Here is a 17,884-nt window from a genome sequence, read left to right on the forward strand (position 1 = left end):
TGGCAAATTAATTAATTAATAATCATCATAACAGTAGCACTTGGTAAATACATACAAATATAAGCCTAAATTGGACAGCGCTTTCTGGTCTCTCTTCACACCCACAGAATTGTAAAAAAAATAAAAAATAAAAGTAAATAAATTTGGCAGCGATACAGTCCCACCACGCTGTTAACACAGTGCAGTTCTGAGATAAACAAACACTTCCAGCCGAAGAACAGACAATTATTTTTATAACTTAAAAGCAAAGTGCTAGAATGCTGCAGTTTACATAACATTTTTCCAATTGTTATTTTATAAGTTTGCCTCTAAATTTATCAGATTTGGAAAGGACTTTCAGGAAGGCCCTGTTTTCCGTTCACAAGCTGCAGTCACTTTAAGGAGTTATTACATTTTCTCATTCAAAATAAGGACGGTATACCCAGTATTTACTCATCTATTCATTCATCTGACACTTCCTTCCAAGATGACTTACAATAATTTTTACTGTAATTCAGGCTAAGTACGTCAATCAAGGTTAAGATCAAGGTTACTGCGGTGGGAGTGGGATTTGCACCCAGAACCTTTGATTGCAAGGCAGTGGCCTTAATCACTGTGGCACTTCACAAATCCTTCCACGGTCACTTGTGTTCAAAGTGTGGTCGTGCACTTGTTCACACCAAAGCGTCACTTGTGGGTGACGCCACCAGAAGTGCTGTGCCCCCTGCGGGCTGCATCGGATCGGCTCTCACCTCCCCCAGCTTCTCCCTGCTGCCATCGTTCTGAATGTTGTTGCTCATGTCTGTCAGCTCGCGGAAGAAGAGGTCGCGCACCTCGGCGAATCCGCGGCTCGTGGGCTCCATGAGGGCTTCCAGGATGAAGGTGATGTCGGGCTCCACGCTGTCCTTCAGGAGCTGCTCAGCCTTGGGCTGGACCAGCGCTGTGGAAGCAGGCGAACGCCGTGAGCTACGTGGTCGGCAGGGCACACCCAGTCGCGAACTGCTGGGGGGCGCACCGCGATGCAGGCACACAGGCGGGTTTGCTGTGTACAGGTGCTTTAACCTTCCCCCCACAGCCACAATCCCACAATCCCGTGCACACAGTTGCACGCTCCCCACCCCCAACATATACAGACAATATTGGCTGGAAGCAGGTTTCGGGGTGTGAAGGTAGAAAGTGCCATCTGCCGTTTATCGCTGTGGGAATGCAGGAATTTGTCCGATGGCCCTGTGTGGAATGCAGTTCTTCTGCATTCTGCATTCATTCCACTCGGGGGGGGGGGCGATAAAAATGGAAAAAAATATACCAGCGAGGTTCTCGCAGAACTGGTATTTGCCTAGACGACATGAACATAAAAATACAGATGTTTCTGTGGCACCACAACCACACAAAGGAAGAAAAAACCTCAGCATCTGAACGCTGGTTCTCTTTACCGCGAATCTTGCTGGTCACATGCTCCTTGGAGGTGATGATCTGGTCCATGTCAGTGCGAATGGAGGATTCCAGCTGAGGTTGCCCCGAATAACTGACCTGCACCAGGGCCTCGTACTGGGCCTGGGTCTGGCACAGCACCTGGTGGTACACTGCATCCAGGATCTGGGGTGAGGGCAGGGCTGGTTAGCATCATGGCATCGTGTCATACTGTGTGTCTACATCTCATATATCCTGCTAAGTCCTTCTAGCTAAGATCTTTTTGGATGTTCGTGCTGTATGCGTATTTATGACAGAGGTAATTATGCTCGGATCTCACAGCATCACCCATTCATGGGCCTCATATTAGTAACCGTACCCTAATTTCACTCACCAGCATCCAGTTTCTCTGCCTCTGGTACAGCTTGCCTTTCAGCCGAGGGCCGATGAGGTTCCTGAGCTCAGGAACCAGGGTCTCCATCACAAGGTTGGCCAGAATCTGCACAAACAAAACCACACACACAGGTCAGTGGGTTACTGCAGATACCGCAGCACCTTCATAGTCAAAGCGCTCTCAGCAACAAATGATTGCAATTTTGTTGTACTTACGGGTTAAGAGGGATGCATATTACAAGGATAAAACTGGAATTTGGCTCACGTTTAATTTCTGGAACCTTTACAGAAATAACCCCCGTAGGCATGTGAGAAACGTTAAAGGTGTATCCGTCATTCTCCAAATCCAGAATTGCTTAGGAAACACATATGAGGTACCTCCCATAAACAATGTCCAGGGGAGGGGAATACACAAGAACACACATGGATTTGTCTTGCATGTGAGTAGATGAGTGAGGTCAGGGATTCCCTGCAGAGGTGTCACCAACAAGAAGTGAAGGAACCCCATGTGATCTACATCCGAGCCTTTCAGCTGGAACGAGACCAGCGCTGCCGAGCCACACCTACACAGCAGAGGTGTTAAAAACAGACCAAAGCAGGATGCTTGTTCATCAAAACCCAAGCCTCAGTAAAACTAAATACTTCTCAGTGGGGGATGGGAACCACACCAGAACCCATGTCTCACGGGTCAGATTCCTGGAGGCCCTGGTTCTGCCAGGTGAGATGGTTGCAACCCCAGAACCACGAAATGGAAAAAAAAAAGAGCAGGGTGGAGGCCACGCCATGGCTGGAAAAAGCACCGCAGAGGTGGGCAGACAGCAGGTCAATTGAACCGCGCGGGGAACCGGATGGAGGTGGCTCACGCCTGGGTGGGGACCACATTTCACTCAGTGGCTCTTTATTCAGCCTGCACCTGGACTGAGGTCAGCTATTTCTGAACTCTGCGGACATGATGGTATGCCACTGCGCACACACACACACGTGTACCTACGCACACTTGGACACGTAGTACAGACCAACTTTCAGACTAAGGCGCTGAAGTCTCCATACGGGGCTTCTTGAGCAGCCAACAACTTGTATTACGGCAATACACTCCGGTCCAAATCCACCATAAAAACATCTTACGGCAGTTTGAAACCGTTCGCGACACATTCGGTAATGTTCTCTCAAGATTCGAGGGGCAACATCAATCAAACTGACAGCGACGTTGACCAAAACGTCCGTCCTTTCACCGGTAAACGTAATTAGCTAGCTAGGTGCACAATACTGTCAGCCATCCGCAGTGTGGCATTACTGTACGCCGTGTTGACGACCTCACAAGGACTCAACGGACCATCCACAGACTTGGAATCGGTGCAAAACAGTTTGTCAAGTTCTGAGCGCGAAAGACTAAAAACAAAATACTTTTCATCCGCAGTAACAGCGGAGATAAAACATGGCCGCCTTTTCCACAGGAAACCATCCAGTTCCGCATCCAACATAGCTCCCCGCATCCCACAGCGCAACCAAGTCCTCGACCCAGCACTAAAAACACCGTAGCCGACTTAAACTACTCTCCAGTTGACCGTTTCACCTCAGGTGAGCCGTCAGACTCCGGCGCTCATATTTTGCTCACGGCCATCACGAAGGAGATGACAACTCGCATTCCGCACGTCTGTACAAAAAATAAAAAACTCATGTGGGTCCAAGTGTGCGATCTGCCGTGACATCCCGGAATTCAATAAACTTGCACGCTCACGCGTGTGCTTCCGACGGTGTCAATTTGCATTGCGATAGGTTTGATAAGTACACAAGCCCAGATGAACACTGGGACTCCGACAGCACCGCGGTGCAGCTTGGCGATTAGCGCCATCCGGGGAGACGCTTCGCGACGCTCAACACGGCTGTTATGCAAGTACAGTACCCAGAAACAACAAGGTAGACTGAAGCTGAGGTGGATGGGACAAACACACACAGACACGCAATATTTTGTCCCTCCATGTTTGATAGTGATACCGCAGGATTACAGGGTGTTAGCTTTATTGCTGCTGACAGCTGGAGGTGCACCTCTGGGTTTTAATTAGACGGGCAGCTCCCGCAGTCGATTCCCATGAACCCCTCCCAGGATTCCGTGTCATTTTTTTCAACCCACACCCGCCCCTGCATGCCTGTGGCACTTCACACCGAGCTCAACGACGCTCTCCACGCCCCCATCATGTACGGTCGCGGGCACAAATACACAGCCGCAGGTTTTCGGCCTCAGCACGCATCCTCCCTGCGTGCTTCTAGGTACCCCTCCTTGCTCGCACCAAGCTACTCCCCAGAGCAACTCATCAGGAAGCAGGGGACCAAAAAACATCATCAGCAGCGCTCAATGGCGTTGAGCACAAACACTGGGTGAGAACACGTGAGGCTTCCCAGAACATACATTACGGCTGCACCACAGAGGCTTCTACTCAAGACCACTCACTCCTTCTTGACTTGACCCATCTATGTCACTTGATTTTTTTCCAGAAAAGAAATTGAGGTTAATCGCTTTTTGTTTCAAGTACAACAGCGGGGAACGGAGTTCGGCTTCCTGCACGGTTCAGGTATAGCGTTGGGTGTTCACACTTGCGTAAATATTTGTACTAATTTCAAGAATGACGACATGTGTACAAGGCATTATCTACGGCCATGTGGAAAGTCCTGTATGGATTGTTACAAAGTCTACATACAAAGCATTCTAACAGCTGTAGACTCTATGGTTGTATGGAACAATGGGGGTAACATCATACCAGCACCAAGCTGGAATGGGTTTTTTCTTGGTGCCTCTGCCAAAGCAAAGTCCAAAAAACCCAGCAGCTCATCATCCTCTTTTCATCCTTGATGGTGATGTTTGAAGCAGCTTCTGTCATATCTGACATAGCTGTCATATTATTTTTTCCACGGCTTTCAGCAAAGCGCCGAAATGGCTTCTGCACCCTCCCACATTATTTATCAGCCACGCACAAAAGGCACTTGTGTTCTTGTGAAAGAGCTCCGGGGACTTTCTACATAAAACCGAGTTCTAAATATACACACATCACTGTTATCATCGCCAATACCCCATTTGAACAATGCCACAATAAGCTGAAAAGTGATATTGCTTTCCGTTGTCAAATACTCTCCAGCCATACATCTGTCTCTAAAACGAAACCAAAACAGTGGCCTTTAAAACGATGATGGACACGGTTAACACATCTATTGTAGTCCGTAGACTTTAACAAAGGCGTAACTCACAACAGAAGGTTGGGGGATGGGGAGGTCCCTGAGACCAGGGGCTGAGAGAATGGAGCGAAAGAACCAGTCTGTTGAAGGATTAGACAAGGTTTCTCCACCTAGTATAAGACAGGTGGCAGATGTTAAAAAGTCAGACTTGTCGACAAAAGGTTGTCGGTTTGTTTGCCACAACTGCAGGCATTTGTCGAGCAAGGTGCTTCACCATCTGAGATGCTTTGTCGAGTGTCCAACTGCAAGTGATGGTAGTAAGGGGAGGTAATCCTCCAGCCCACATTTAATTAGCAGACTTCCATCTAGAAGAAATGCTATATTTTACACAAGAATCCCACCCTCCTGCACCCGGGACCCTTCTTCTTATGGTTTCTTCAATCCAAAGAAAGAAACCATGGGCAGAACTCCACATACCTGCGGGGGCCTGCCACACATCATGTCCCAAGTGCCGTACTGCTCGTGGTGCTGTCGGTAGAGCCTGACCGAGTCGGTGAAAGCTGGCGTTTGCACCTTGTTATCCTCTGGCAGACCTACAGGGGGCAGTAGAGAGGTGCTCATATAACATCATAAATGAGACCAATAAATTAATGTAAAAGTAAACAAGAAAGTCAACATTTAAAAAGTTAATATTCATATTGTGATTTGGGGTTAATCTGGGTTTATTTTTTTTGGGATCGTTTTCTAAATCCTGAAGTACCAGCTGACCGAGGACTAACTGTATGTATTTGTAGCTCAGCTGCAATTGTTTGACAAATATACTAGGGAAATCAGTTGAACTGGTCAGTTACACTATTTTATTTTTTACAGCGATTCTTAAAATAAATTTTCCATACTCACTGTATGTCTACAGAATGTCGGAAAGGCTGTTTTTCTTTTTTTTTTTTGCCCCCCCCCCCCCCCATCTCAGATTTTCAGGGCCACATATATTTCAGTGTGAGTCACACTGTCATCAGACCCACTGGGTCATCCCAAAAATAATAAGTAACAGAATGTACTACCACACACCTATACAATTAATGCAAAACATTGTGTTTTACAGCAAGTACTGAAACCTTCTGTGAAGAGTTTAGATTAAAGCCAAGTACCACTTACAGCACAGCAGCTGTATCATTAAAAGAGCATCGGCTTCCAGGAAACGTCTGCAAATATATGGCTTGTGAAGAAAACAGTCACGAAGCACCGCGTACAGACATGAGCTCACTTAAGTTGCTTAAATACCCCTCTGTCTACTGTGTTTTTTTTCCCCCCAATTTCTAGGAATAAAAAGAGTGGAGCAAGAACAAAACTGGGCTACCTGTTACTAGTCTGAGTGAGATCTAAAAAAAGGCTCTTAGAATCTGTTGTGGTCATTGAAAGACCCTATTCCAAGGGGGTTGGCACACCTTCTCCCAGTACACACATTCACACACATAATAGGATAATAGGATGTCAGGCTATACTTTTTTTTAAGCTTTTCCTTAAAAACCTACCCAAAGGGATGTTATACATATTCCTTACATTATATATATATTAAGAGGAGAAAAAAGGCTTTTAAAAACATACAAATTAAAAACCAAGGGTACTAATCTTGGACTGGTGGGAAGTTGTTATATCCAAATAGGTGAAGAGTAGGCTGCAGATTAGGATCAGGGCTGCAGATGCAGTGAAAACAGTAAAATTAATGGAGTACTAAAAATGGTCTGTGACGTTCAGTGAACACATGGTACCGTTTAGCATGGTTTCAGAGGCTCGACTCGCGGCTATCGGACCTCCGATTACCTTACGTATCTTAACGGGCTGTCCTGATGCTCTGCAGCTAGGTTCCCATAGCTTTTTAAAACAGCGCTAATTTAAAGTGATTAAGAAAAAAAAAAGGGGGAAGCCCTGATTTTAGGCTGAAAGCAATAAACAGCTCCCCAGAAGTAGGGATCCTGGATCCCCAGCTGGGTATTTGATATGGTTGGCTATTTGAGTGAAAGGCTTTTTCTTGAAACACTTCTGTTATGTCATCTATCACTTTGACATGACACTCACTCAGATATCCAAGCCTGTTTTTCCACAAAGCATAGAGCATGCACAGACTGCCAATGAAGGTCTTCGCTATTGCCTGGATGCAAGTTCAATTGAGTCCTTGGGGCTTCACCTTACTCTGGGTACCATAACTAAGAACACCCACCTGGCCAGGCCAAATATGTGCTGACGAGAGCTTTGTAGAGTCAGACAGTGAGGGCTGTTACATAGTTAAGTGAGAAAAACTGCTTTTTTAGCTTGCATGCTAAGCAATGCCAAACCAAGTCAAGCCAACTACTATCGCCTTGTAGGGTAATGAAGCTGGGGAGGAAGAAAGGCAGATTCTGGGCACCTTCAAAGATCTGAATCTGACATGATCATGAATGACATACATGCTCTCTACCACTGCTGTCGCAGCTCTGTACCCATGACTGTCTCTTCTTTAGGCTCCATCTTGCTTAACCAAATCTCAAGAATCCAGAACTGCAAGCGCGGATGTGGAGGACCTACATAGGCCATTCCCTTCAGAGTGGCCTTCTGAGCGGAAGAAAGGTGCCCTATAGCAGCAGAAGGTTTGGGATTGTGCAATGTCACTTATCGTGGCTAGGAGAATGACGAATGGTTTCCACAGTCTATCACCCACAAACCACTGCTTTGCATTCTAACAACACGTCAAGTTCAGTTCTGAGCCTATTCTCTTTTACATTTCATGATAGAGGATGAATTAAACTCAGTGGACACTTGGTCTGACAAGAGAAGATCACGTTTCATACACAGCCACTGGGTTGAACTGAACTTGTCTGGTAGCTCATGAAAGACCACATCTTGGAACATCTGAACGACCTATTCTGTTAGAAGTCACATGGACATATACATAGGGACTGACAAAAGCATTCTTGCTAAATATGCTGCCTTTTCTTGGGGGACGTTTCCACTGGACTCATTGAGCAGGTGTTCTCCAACCTCTGCATGTAGTTGATCCACCGATGGAACAATACATGTAGAGGTTGGCAAGCACCTGCTCAATGAGTCATAACAAAGCCGACTCTTATTTTAACCTCAGAACCTCTATGTATAGGTTCAAGGGGACACGTTCCCATGGCCCCCAACCGAGCCAAGTCTGAGGCAGTAAGACCGATCAGCTAAGTGGGATACTGTTTGTAGTTCTTCTTATAACATACATGTCACATAAGCGAGGGCTTTTGTCGTCATACGTGTCAGCACTCAAACATGTCCGCTCCTGTCATTCCGTATGTGTTACACACAGGTTACTCTTCATGGTGATCATTCCAGCTTCCCTATGATTGACACGAAACGTCAATTTCTTAACTCGCAGTGTCAACGTCAAACTCGCCGAAACATCTTTAGGATTTTTCTTTGTAACATCTAATGCCTAGAGTGCAAAACTAAGACATCGTAAACAAAGGTGTATAATAACGTAATGGTTACTAATGACGTCAAATTCTTAAAGCCAAGCGATGTTTCCTTCAGGTGAAGTATGACCTCATACTTCTCAGGTGACTCAACATGTATTTGGAGTGTGTTTTGCTAAGAACTGTATGGCTGCCTGCAAAGCCCATGGTAAAGTAAAGCACAGTAAAGTAAATTTACTGATACTTTACTGCCAATATAATAGGCCAGTTCATATTGGATCACTGACAGCAACCCGTCCCTTTACATGCGTCTTATTTTACCATTTACTCATCAAGTGGAAAACTTTGTCCAAGGTGACTCACAACGATATGTTTCTACTCTAAACAATTTATAGTTATTTCCTGGGTCATTTTTACTCCAATAATTCCAGATAAGCACTCTGCTGTTACTCATTCACCGGTATTACTGAAATGTGGTATTATAACAACAATTCAAACTTGGGTCTTTCAGCTGCAAGGTGACAGCCCTAACCGCTACGCCACCTACTGTCTTACTCGCAGGCAGACTTGGAACAGGACCACCAGAAGCCATTTCCTTTAAAGAATAAGGAGCTGTTTTGTGCAACAAAATGATGTTCATAGTCTACTGGTGAATTTCAAGGGTACGTCGAGCTCCGGAACTTCTTGCACATAAATGGCCCTTGGGTTTGGAGACAATTGCTGGGTTATGGGTGACCTCTTGCTTTAAAACATGTCTGGATTATCGTGCCGGATTCTACATGGGGCCGTGATCTGCCTCATATTTAACAGCGGAGGAGGGGTTTGTCTGTGCGAGCGTGTGTGTTATACCATTGTTGGCGTGTCTGATGCAGTCCTGGAAGACGGCCATCCACTTGTTGTGCTCCTTCTCCGTCAGCACGCAGAAGCAGTAGTGCCGCGTGTACGGGTGCCACAGCAGGAGGGGGAATTGAGTGGCAGAATTCGGGAAGGGGGGGCCACCCGCTTTAGCCTTCACACCTGAAACACACACATCCTCACACACTGACCCCATGTTCACAGAAGCCTTGATCCCCTCCCAGCCGTTGAGTTACGATCCCAAAGGTGTTCGTGCATGATCGTACAGGGTTGCAGTGCGGGCATGTTTAATTTCATTTTCAGCGCCTGAATGTGTATAATCATTATTTTCATTTATACAACTGGGTAATTTTTACTGTATCAATTCAGGGTAAGTACCTTGCTTAAGAGTATTACAGCGTAATTTCAACCCGGGCTCTTTGAGTGCAAGGAGGTGCTGCGAACCACTATGCCACCTGCTGCCCCAGTCAGGGTAATGATTCATCTAATCTTAAGGTTAGAACTAAACACAGTTGGCACAGTGTCCTAGCGAGAGCACACCGGGTCAAACAGTCAGTCTCCCACACACACGAGTGCGCAGCCTTTCCCCTCTTCCTTCCTGTTCCCTTCCTCGCTGCCTCGATCCCGACCAGGCGGACCCTTGCCCCCGCACCTGGCAAGCTGTTATTGAGCAGCTCCAGATACTCGTCCATGGAGGTCAGCACTTTGTATCCTGCGCAGCTGATGACGCCTTTGGGCTGCTGCCCCCTGTCGTGGGCCTGCGGAGAGGAAGGGTGGGGGCACCGTTTGGAGAAACACACACACACACACACACACACACACACACACACACACACACACACACACACACAGAGTCATGTCATCTACAGCATTTTTCCCAAAGCACAGCTACATTTGCACCCTGAACCGGAACAATAATACCCAAACACAATTATTATTCTTTTCCCAGTGATCAGTGTTTTTCTGCAACACCCCTCTTCTGCCATACATATCCACTCCAGGTGCAGACCAAATGTATGATTATTATATACATATACACTTGTGGTATATTATATACACTAGGCACAGGTATTCACTCATTTATACACCAGAGCAATGTAATACACACATTTTCTCTCTCTTACGTACACACAAACACACACAATGGGCCATTCGGAGTCACGATTTACCCGAAACTTGTCTTCTGAGCGAGGGAGGAAACCCGCAAGAACACGGGGAGAACACGCTAACTCCATACATACTGAGTCAGACTGGAACCCACAGCTGGGCAGCACCAGTGCTACCTGCTGTGCCACCCCTACAAGCAGCACTTCCCGGGGGAGAACTTGGCGCTCGGGCTCACCTGTTTCGATTCGAAGCACTCAATGTTGTAGGAGTCTGGGATGAAGAGAAAGCGGATGCGCCACTTCTTGTTCTCCTCCAGGTACTGGTACACGGCACCAGAGAAGATGGACCTGCCTTCCAGGGGGACCTGTGTAAAGGGGATGTGGGGCTGAGTGCCTGCGCAATACACAGACACACGCAGAAACACACTCGCAGCGCCAGTTTCGTCTGCTATGTCTTTCCTGGGGTCATAAAGATTGTGGACAAGAGACGATGTGACGTTGCAGTGGAAGACGGAGAAGGAAAATGGTATTTACATTAGGGTCAAATTCATAGCAAAAATCGTGCACCATGGTAACTTTATGATTTATGGTGTGGCACCAGACATCACGCATCCTTGGGTGGGGGGGGACAGGGGCAGCACTGCATTGACATTCGTTTATCCATCTTCTCCAACGCGATTTACACTGTTACGCAATCTGTGCTGCTTCACTCATTTATACAGTAGTGTAATTTTTACTGTATCAGTTCAGGTAAGGGCTTTGACCAACGGTCTTACAGCAAGAGGCGGGGGTTCTGAATCCACAGGTAGCTGCTGTAACCACCGCCACCGCACCGACAGGACTAATCGGGTGTGTGCTTTTACACCAACTCGCTGCCCACCCTCACAGAGCTTCTGGTTCTGCCCAATTAAGGGTAAATACCTGTAAAAGCTGTTGTGCTCCCAAGACTCACCCAAAGAGAGGGTGCGCAGAGGCCACAGAGCAACGGAACAGAGTGCTCCACACCCTGGACTGATGTGCGTGTGTGTGTGTAAGGGTAACATCACACATCAGACAACACACATAGACACACAGACACGGAGGTCACCAAGGGCCAGACACAGTGACCTACAGTCACTTTTGGACGATGTCCTCGATGACCTTGCCTCTTCCGGAAGGAACCGTTCGGCAAACGAGCACTGCCCTGTCCTGAGGAACTCCAAGCTCGCAGTGCTCATATTCCACCTGGTACAGTCCCAGCACAGCCCGTTCAGCCCCTTAATCTACTGACTCTTTACTCATCTTCATCTGACGCGTTTCTCCAATGTGAGGTAGGTACACTAACCAACTTACACTGATTTACCCATTTATACATGTGGGCAATTTTTTACTCTATCACTTGACAGTAAGTACTTTGATAAAGGGTATTACAGAAGGAGGTAGGATTAATCTATAGTGTTGTTATGGGTCATTTCTTTGCTATGACAACTTAAAGACAGATATGAAGAGGCAGAAAATGAATGAAGAAAAAGACATGCACATAAAGGCAATGAGGTGAAAAGTGTACGGTGATGGATAGAAGAGTAAAACAGAGCTGGAATGATGGGGGGAGCGGGGGCACAGTGGGTTTGACCGGGTCCTGCTCTCCAGTGGGTCTGGAGTTCAAGTCCCGCTTGGGGTGCCTTGTGATGGACTGGCGTCCCGTCCTGGGTGTGTCCCCACCCCCTCCAGCCTTGCGCACTGTGTTGCCGGGTTAGGCTCCGGCTTGCCGCAACCCCGTTTGGGACAAGCGGTTTCAAACAGTGTGCGTGTGAGGGAAAGGGAGGGGAGATCATCGACGAATGCGACTGGAAAGAGGGACGGCAATCGAGAACGAGGGCTAGACCGAGGAGGACAGGGTGAGGTTGGGCGATGGGAGGAAAAAGGGGAGGGGCTCTTGCCTTGCGGTGAAGGAGTTGAGACTGCGGTCCCCCGGTGCCCTCGATCTCGAAGCGCACCTTGTTGAAGAGAGCCAGGCCATATTGCTGTTGGTAGAGCGTGCCGAACTCAGCCAACACCTTCCGTGTGCGTGCTGTGGGACACACAGACAGAGAGATAGATGGGTGACCAAGAGTCCACTGAGACTTGGAGGACATCGTGGGTTTGGTCTTCTTCCTCCATGGCTCACACAGTGGCTCACGGCAACACCAGAACACACCCGACGCATCTATTCCTCGTACCTCCGCCGGGGGGTGAGTGCTCTGGGGCTGCAGCAGAAGGGAAGAAAGAAAGGCCACAAAGGGGGTGCTTTCCCGGTGCCGGAGGGATTGGACAGCTGTTGGCCGGGGGGGGGTAGCCCACACTGGGAACGCAACTGTCATCACTCTATACACATTTACCCCACGCAGCTGTACAGCGCGCATGCTTTACCCTGTAAAGCTCCATCTGAGGGAGGTTGGCATTTACTGGCACAGGTGGAGTACTTTGTTCACACACAGGTTCCTACCACAGCATCGCACCGCAACTGCGAACGGGGTTCGGAACCCGCTCGAACCGAGAGCCCGCCGCATGGTCATTTTCCAACCCGGAGAACGAGAAGCAGCCGGCTCTGCCTCCGCGACAAGGCCGCGAACAAACACGCCGTCGTCAGAAGCGCCCGTCCCAGAGCGCTGGCACCCTCGACGAGATGCTCGAGTCCCAAGCTCAGCGATCGCGTGCAAAAGTCACGGGACGGCAGGTCATGGGTTTGGATTTCGAACGACTCGCGATAAGCGACAGTTTCTCCAAAGGAGAGCAGCAAAAAATATTTCGATAAAAAGGCATGTTTCGCAACAGACGGCGCAGATTATTTTGAGCTCATTTCCCGTCATTACGCAGAACTTTCCCTCAGGGGTCGTGACCTTATGCCACATGCGTCACAGGGTTTTAAGCCAGAGCACCACTTTTCCAACAGCCCAAAACACACGCAACATCTTCACCTAACCTGCAATTAATGTCAAAGACGATTCAAATGAGAAACATTAGGGACTCATATACAGTATGTTGTACTGGAAGAGGAAAATAAGTGCTGCATATGAACTGAAGATAACCGTGGTATGGAAGTACATCAGATGTACAAAAAAAGAAATATCGACTTTTTCAGTCGACACATCCTAATTACTACTCATAATTGTACTGAAAAATGATAACATGCAACGTCCACAGTTTTCTTTGTCTCGTGGACAACCGAGTATGGTTATTGGATCAAACCAGAGTGCGACTCTCACTGGAGGCACGGCCGACGAGACCGAAGTTACCACACTATGGAGATGTTGCGCGGAGACCGGACTCGGTCGAAAAGACGGTGACGCTTGGAAAAGTTGAAGGAAAAGTAAGAGGACGACCAGCAACCAGATGGATGGACTCGTTCGCAGTGGACACACCAACTTTCAACACCGAGGGCACAAGTAGAACAAAGAACATTCCGGAAGCACTCTATACATGTGGTCAACAAGAGTGGACGTCGACTTAAAGGCACTAAAACGTAGCATAGTAACAGGTGAAGATGATGTGGGGTTTTGTTTTTCTCTAAACACGTGACCTGTCAAATGGTGGGAAATGTGATCTTTGAACAAAGAAAGAAAGAAAGAAGGTTAGAAGTAACCAACCAACCAATGTTAACAACCAAGCGGGGTCGCGGTGAGCCAGAGCCTATCCCAGGACGCAAGGCTAAAGGCGGAGGGGAAACACCCTGGACGGGACGCCAGTCCATAGCAAGGCATCCCGAGCAGGACTCGAACCCTGGACCCACCACACAGCAGACACCGGCCAAACCCACTGCATCATCACAACCCAGTTAGAAGTATTTTCATAGAAGATCAAACCATTAAAAACTGATTTTCTTTTAGCTTGAGCAATATCGCTCCCGGCAGACGTCACTCTCCAGGAGATCGACACCACCTCCTACCCCCCGTTACAGCAATACTCGCTATTTGAATAGGACGATATGCACCGAGAGCTTTTCGCTGCAACACAAATATTTCTCCGATATGCAAACGGCGCGTGGCTGAGCCGCACGCAGCATCTCTCATCCTCCTCTGCCTTCTCCAACGTGCTTTCTGCTCTGCTAATGTGACCTTTGAAGGTGACAAAAATGACACTAAACACAGTGCCGGATGGCCTCTGTGGTAATTAAACGCGCTTCTCCCCCTGAGGGTGTGGGGGGTGCTTTGGAGACAAGTGCACGGGATGCAATTACTGCTCGCACCTGCCAGCAGACAGACCGACTTCCACCCAGGAGGGGCCGTGCCGGTCCATTAGGGTGGGCCGTCAAATTGTCATCATTAGTATAGTTGTTGCCTAGACAACAACCTTCGCAAAAAGTGATGAGCACAGATTTCAGTTTTGGATGTTCGTACGTTGACGCAGCTGGAGTCGACATTACTCACGTATCCGACACATTTACTAATTTAGTCGACGTTTTTCTCTAAAGCCGCTTAAAATATCAAGCTACTTACAATTACATACAGCTGGGTAATTTTTACTGCAGCAATTCGGGGTAAGTACCTTGCTCAAGGGTACTAGAACTGGAAGTGCGATTTGAACCTGCGCCCTTTGACTCCAAAGGCGGCGGCTGTAACCACTACGCTACCAGCTAACCCGCCTCCTTTCTCCAACCCGACGTACTTAAAATGTTGAGTTTATACAGGTTTATATAATTGCAAGGAGAGTGATCTTAACCGCCGTGCCACCTGCTGCCCTTTTACAATGGTAAGGCTTCAACCCTCACATGAGCAACTGAGTCCTTAACCGCAATCAAGCTAATCGGTTATACTGAAGGTCTCGCCACAGCAGGGGGCCAAAGCTTTGTTCCACGCGGATGTCCACGTAGCACACCCTCCGTGGGCAACGTAACACACCGGCCGGCATCTTCTCACACGCGTCAGGTGACCGGGCAGTACTTATAACAACCTGTTAAATTTTTCTTTGCTGACTCTGACACAAAGCCACAACTCACCAGGATGTGATCCAGACCCAGAATGCGTTTCTGAACTAAAACCCTTGAGTCAACAAAGTGCAGCGTAGTTAAAGAGAAGCATACCTGTCATTGCTGTCAACAGCGGCAAGAGACGAGGAATCCGAGGAATAGCTCAGCCCCTCTGTTGTACATTTTTAAAACACACAGACTCTTACATTCCTGGGTTTATAACTCATGTTAACTGGTGCTACTAGACATCAACACAAATATTAATACTGGAAAAAATAATATCCAAAATGTACAACAAATATTAGAGAAAACGGGAATAAACCAAAGTCGTAGAGCCAAGTGCCAAATTCCTCAGTCCATCCCTTAAATATACGACAGCATGTTATTAGTTCTATTCCTGGGCTTGGTGCATTCCAAAGGGCACCACCACAAACTCGCAGAGGCAAAGTCGGCTTGGATGAAGACGCGAGAACCATCCAACGGAGTTTGTAGCGCAGGACCCGGGGCAAAGCTCACCAACCCAACTACGCACTGCAAGGCGGGGTGTAGTACGGAACTCGGGGCCTTGAGGGTGACGGGGGGGTGCCCTCACGGTCTACAGCGACACTCTGCCCAACGATCACGGGTGCTGTCCTTTAAAGACTAAGACGCAAATGTGTCTTCTGAAAACACTGTTGCATTGTGGGAAAGCGACGGTTGAGATGCGTAAAGCCCAACACACCGAGTTTATCTTCCCACATTAATAATAAACTTTGCATTTATAAGAGAGGAATTTGGATGACACTGAACACAGAATGATCTGGAAGATCAGGGTTCTATTAATTTCTCGACGTGACGAAGTCAGCACTGTTGTTCGCCAGTGGTGCTTGGTGGCATTGGGCAGGGTTAGAAGACCTCCCCCCCAACACAAATACACACACAGATACAAAGGAGCACGCGCCTCGGTACACCGTAAGAGGGAAAAGACACGCCGCTGCTTCATGACTTCGGACACAGGCAGCAGCAAAGGCACGCGTTCCAGACTCCTCGTTTCTGATGGATCAATAAGACCCGGTAGTGCCCCTGCTCCCCAGACCTGAGCACAGTACCTGGCAGAACAGGACACACTTGAGGAAGCAAACTTCCCTTTGTTTTCCTCGTGAGCAAGTGCTTCAACCGTGGAAATGCACTAGCGACCATGAGCGCATTAGCATTCCATGGACAACAGACCATCGAGGCCTTACCACGGTGCAGTGGTGCCCATCTGCTTGAGAAAGCAGTTACGCTGTGGGAGCCGCACAAAGGCGTAACGGCGTTTGAATACAGAGTGAGGCCGCAGCCGTGCGGCTGCACCGCGGTACACGGCGGTAAATGACACAACCCTCATGAAAAAGGTTGCTTTGCAGGTTTCACGTGCTTTTTTTTTTCCGACTGAGAGAGGGATCGCCATATTTGGCAGCGTTCATGCATGCGGTGTCAGCAGCAGCAACGGTGGGAGCGCCGTAGGGTGAAGGCGAGCGCTCCGGGAGTGCGGCGGGAGCACGAAGAAGCGCTTACTGAGACGGAAAGGCTGGTGTGGGAGGCACCTCTGGGGATGGATCGCGGTGGCACGTCTGCATGCAAACAGCTGACCAATCGGAGCACAGAAAGATGCATCGACCTATCAGAGGACACGCAGCGCACCAATCGCAGCCAGGAAAAGAAGGAGTGGGAAGGGAGAGTGAAAAGAAAGGTAATATAGACAAAAATGTAAAGACTCAACAAAATGAAGGAGCGTACAGGCTAAAACAACAAAGAGGAGTGAAGTTCATCACCTGCTTTCCAGCTCGTTCAAGCACACGATCCTAAATTAAAAAAAGCAGGAATTCCGACGGGGTGTTTCGTTCCGTCAAAATGCCACACCTCAGCGCTTAAGCGAAAGGAGGGAGATGAGAGAACCTTCCAGATCTAGGCCTTTACCCCACGGTGGGCTTTTGTGCCGAAGCGGTGTGCGATGACACAGCTGTGATTCAACCGCATTTGCGGCCTGTTAGCTCACCCACTTCGAAATAGCGGAAGTGAATTATAGCTGCTCCACAAACAGGGGGTATGTGTGTGAACGACTGTGTGCGTGCGGATGTGTGTGTGCGGATTTACAGCATCCGCAGTGCCCGTAGAGCCACTACCCCCTGTCCGACTCTGCGCGTCTGCCGCACGGCCGATCTTCGGCCGCTCGTACCGGCGGCTCCGAGATCGGACGGTGAGCCAGGTGTGGTCGCAGCGGGCAGAGTGTCAAGGTGGCAGAATGTGGTACTGGAACGATACACACGCCGCACGTCCGTTTCCATCCGCTCGCAGGACTCCTGCTGAAGGGGGTGCGTCTCCGGCGAAGCTCCAGTAAATCACCGGACACCCATAAGTGAGCTGCAGACCAGCAGCAGTCTGTCAGCGCACACCACAGCGGCTCATATAATTACACGTTGGACACATTAGGACACCTTCATGTTCTCTGTTAGACATGACCTGAATGATTATACTCAATTCAGGATCAATACATGTCTAATGTAGGACCACGGTGCTCCGGATCCTTCCCCGGAAAGAGGATGTGAGGCAAGGGTATACACTGTACGGGATACCAGTGCATCACAGGGCAATCTTCTTCTTTC

General features: G+C 48.4%; 1 protein-coding gene across 1 annotated transcript in view; it reads right to left on the reverse strand.

The window, feature by feature from the left end:
• The window catches only part of niban2a (niban apoptosis regulator 2a), a 37,935-nt gene that overhangs the window by 12,963 nt on the left and 7,088 nt on the right, over window positions 1-17,884 (reverse strand). The window contains exons 2-9 of the mRNA XM_018732891.2: window positions 12,256-12,386; window positions 10,573-10,701; window positions 9,883-9,988; window positions 9,225-9,392; window positions 5,428-5,543; window positions 1,784-1,888; window positions 1,413-1,575; window positions 732-919 (exon numbers count right to left, since the gene is read on the reverse strand). Coding sequence (XP_018588407.1) covers window positions 732-919; window positions 1,413-1,575; window positions 1,784-1,888; window positions 5,428-5,543; window positions 9,225-9,392; window positions 9,883-9,988; window positions 10,573-10,701; window positions 12,256-12,386 — 1,106 coding nt within the window. The remainder of the gene's footprint in view (window positions 1-731; window positions 920-1,412; window positions 1,576-1,783; window positions 1,889-5,427; window positions 5,544-9,224; window positions 9,393-9,882; window positions 9,989-10,572; window positions 10,702-12,255; window positions 12,387-17,884) is intronic.

This window comes from Scleropages formosus, chromosome 6 (assembly GCF_900964775.1).
Source record: "Scleropages formosus chromosome 6, fSclFor1.1, whole genome shotgun sequence".
Lineage (NCBI taxonomy): Eukaryota > Metazoa > Chordata > Actinopteri > Osteoglossiformes > Osteoglossidae > Scleropages > Scleropages formosus.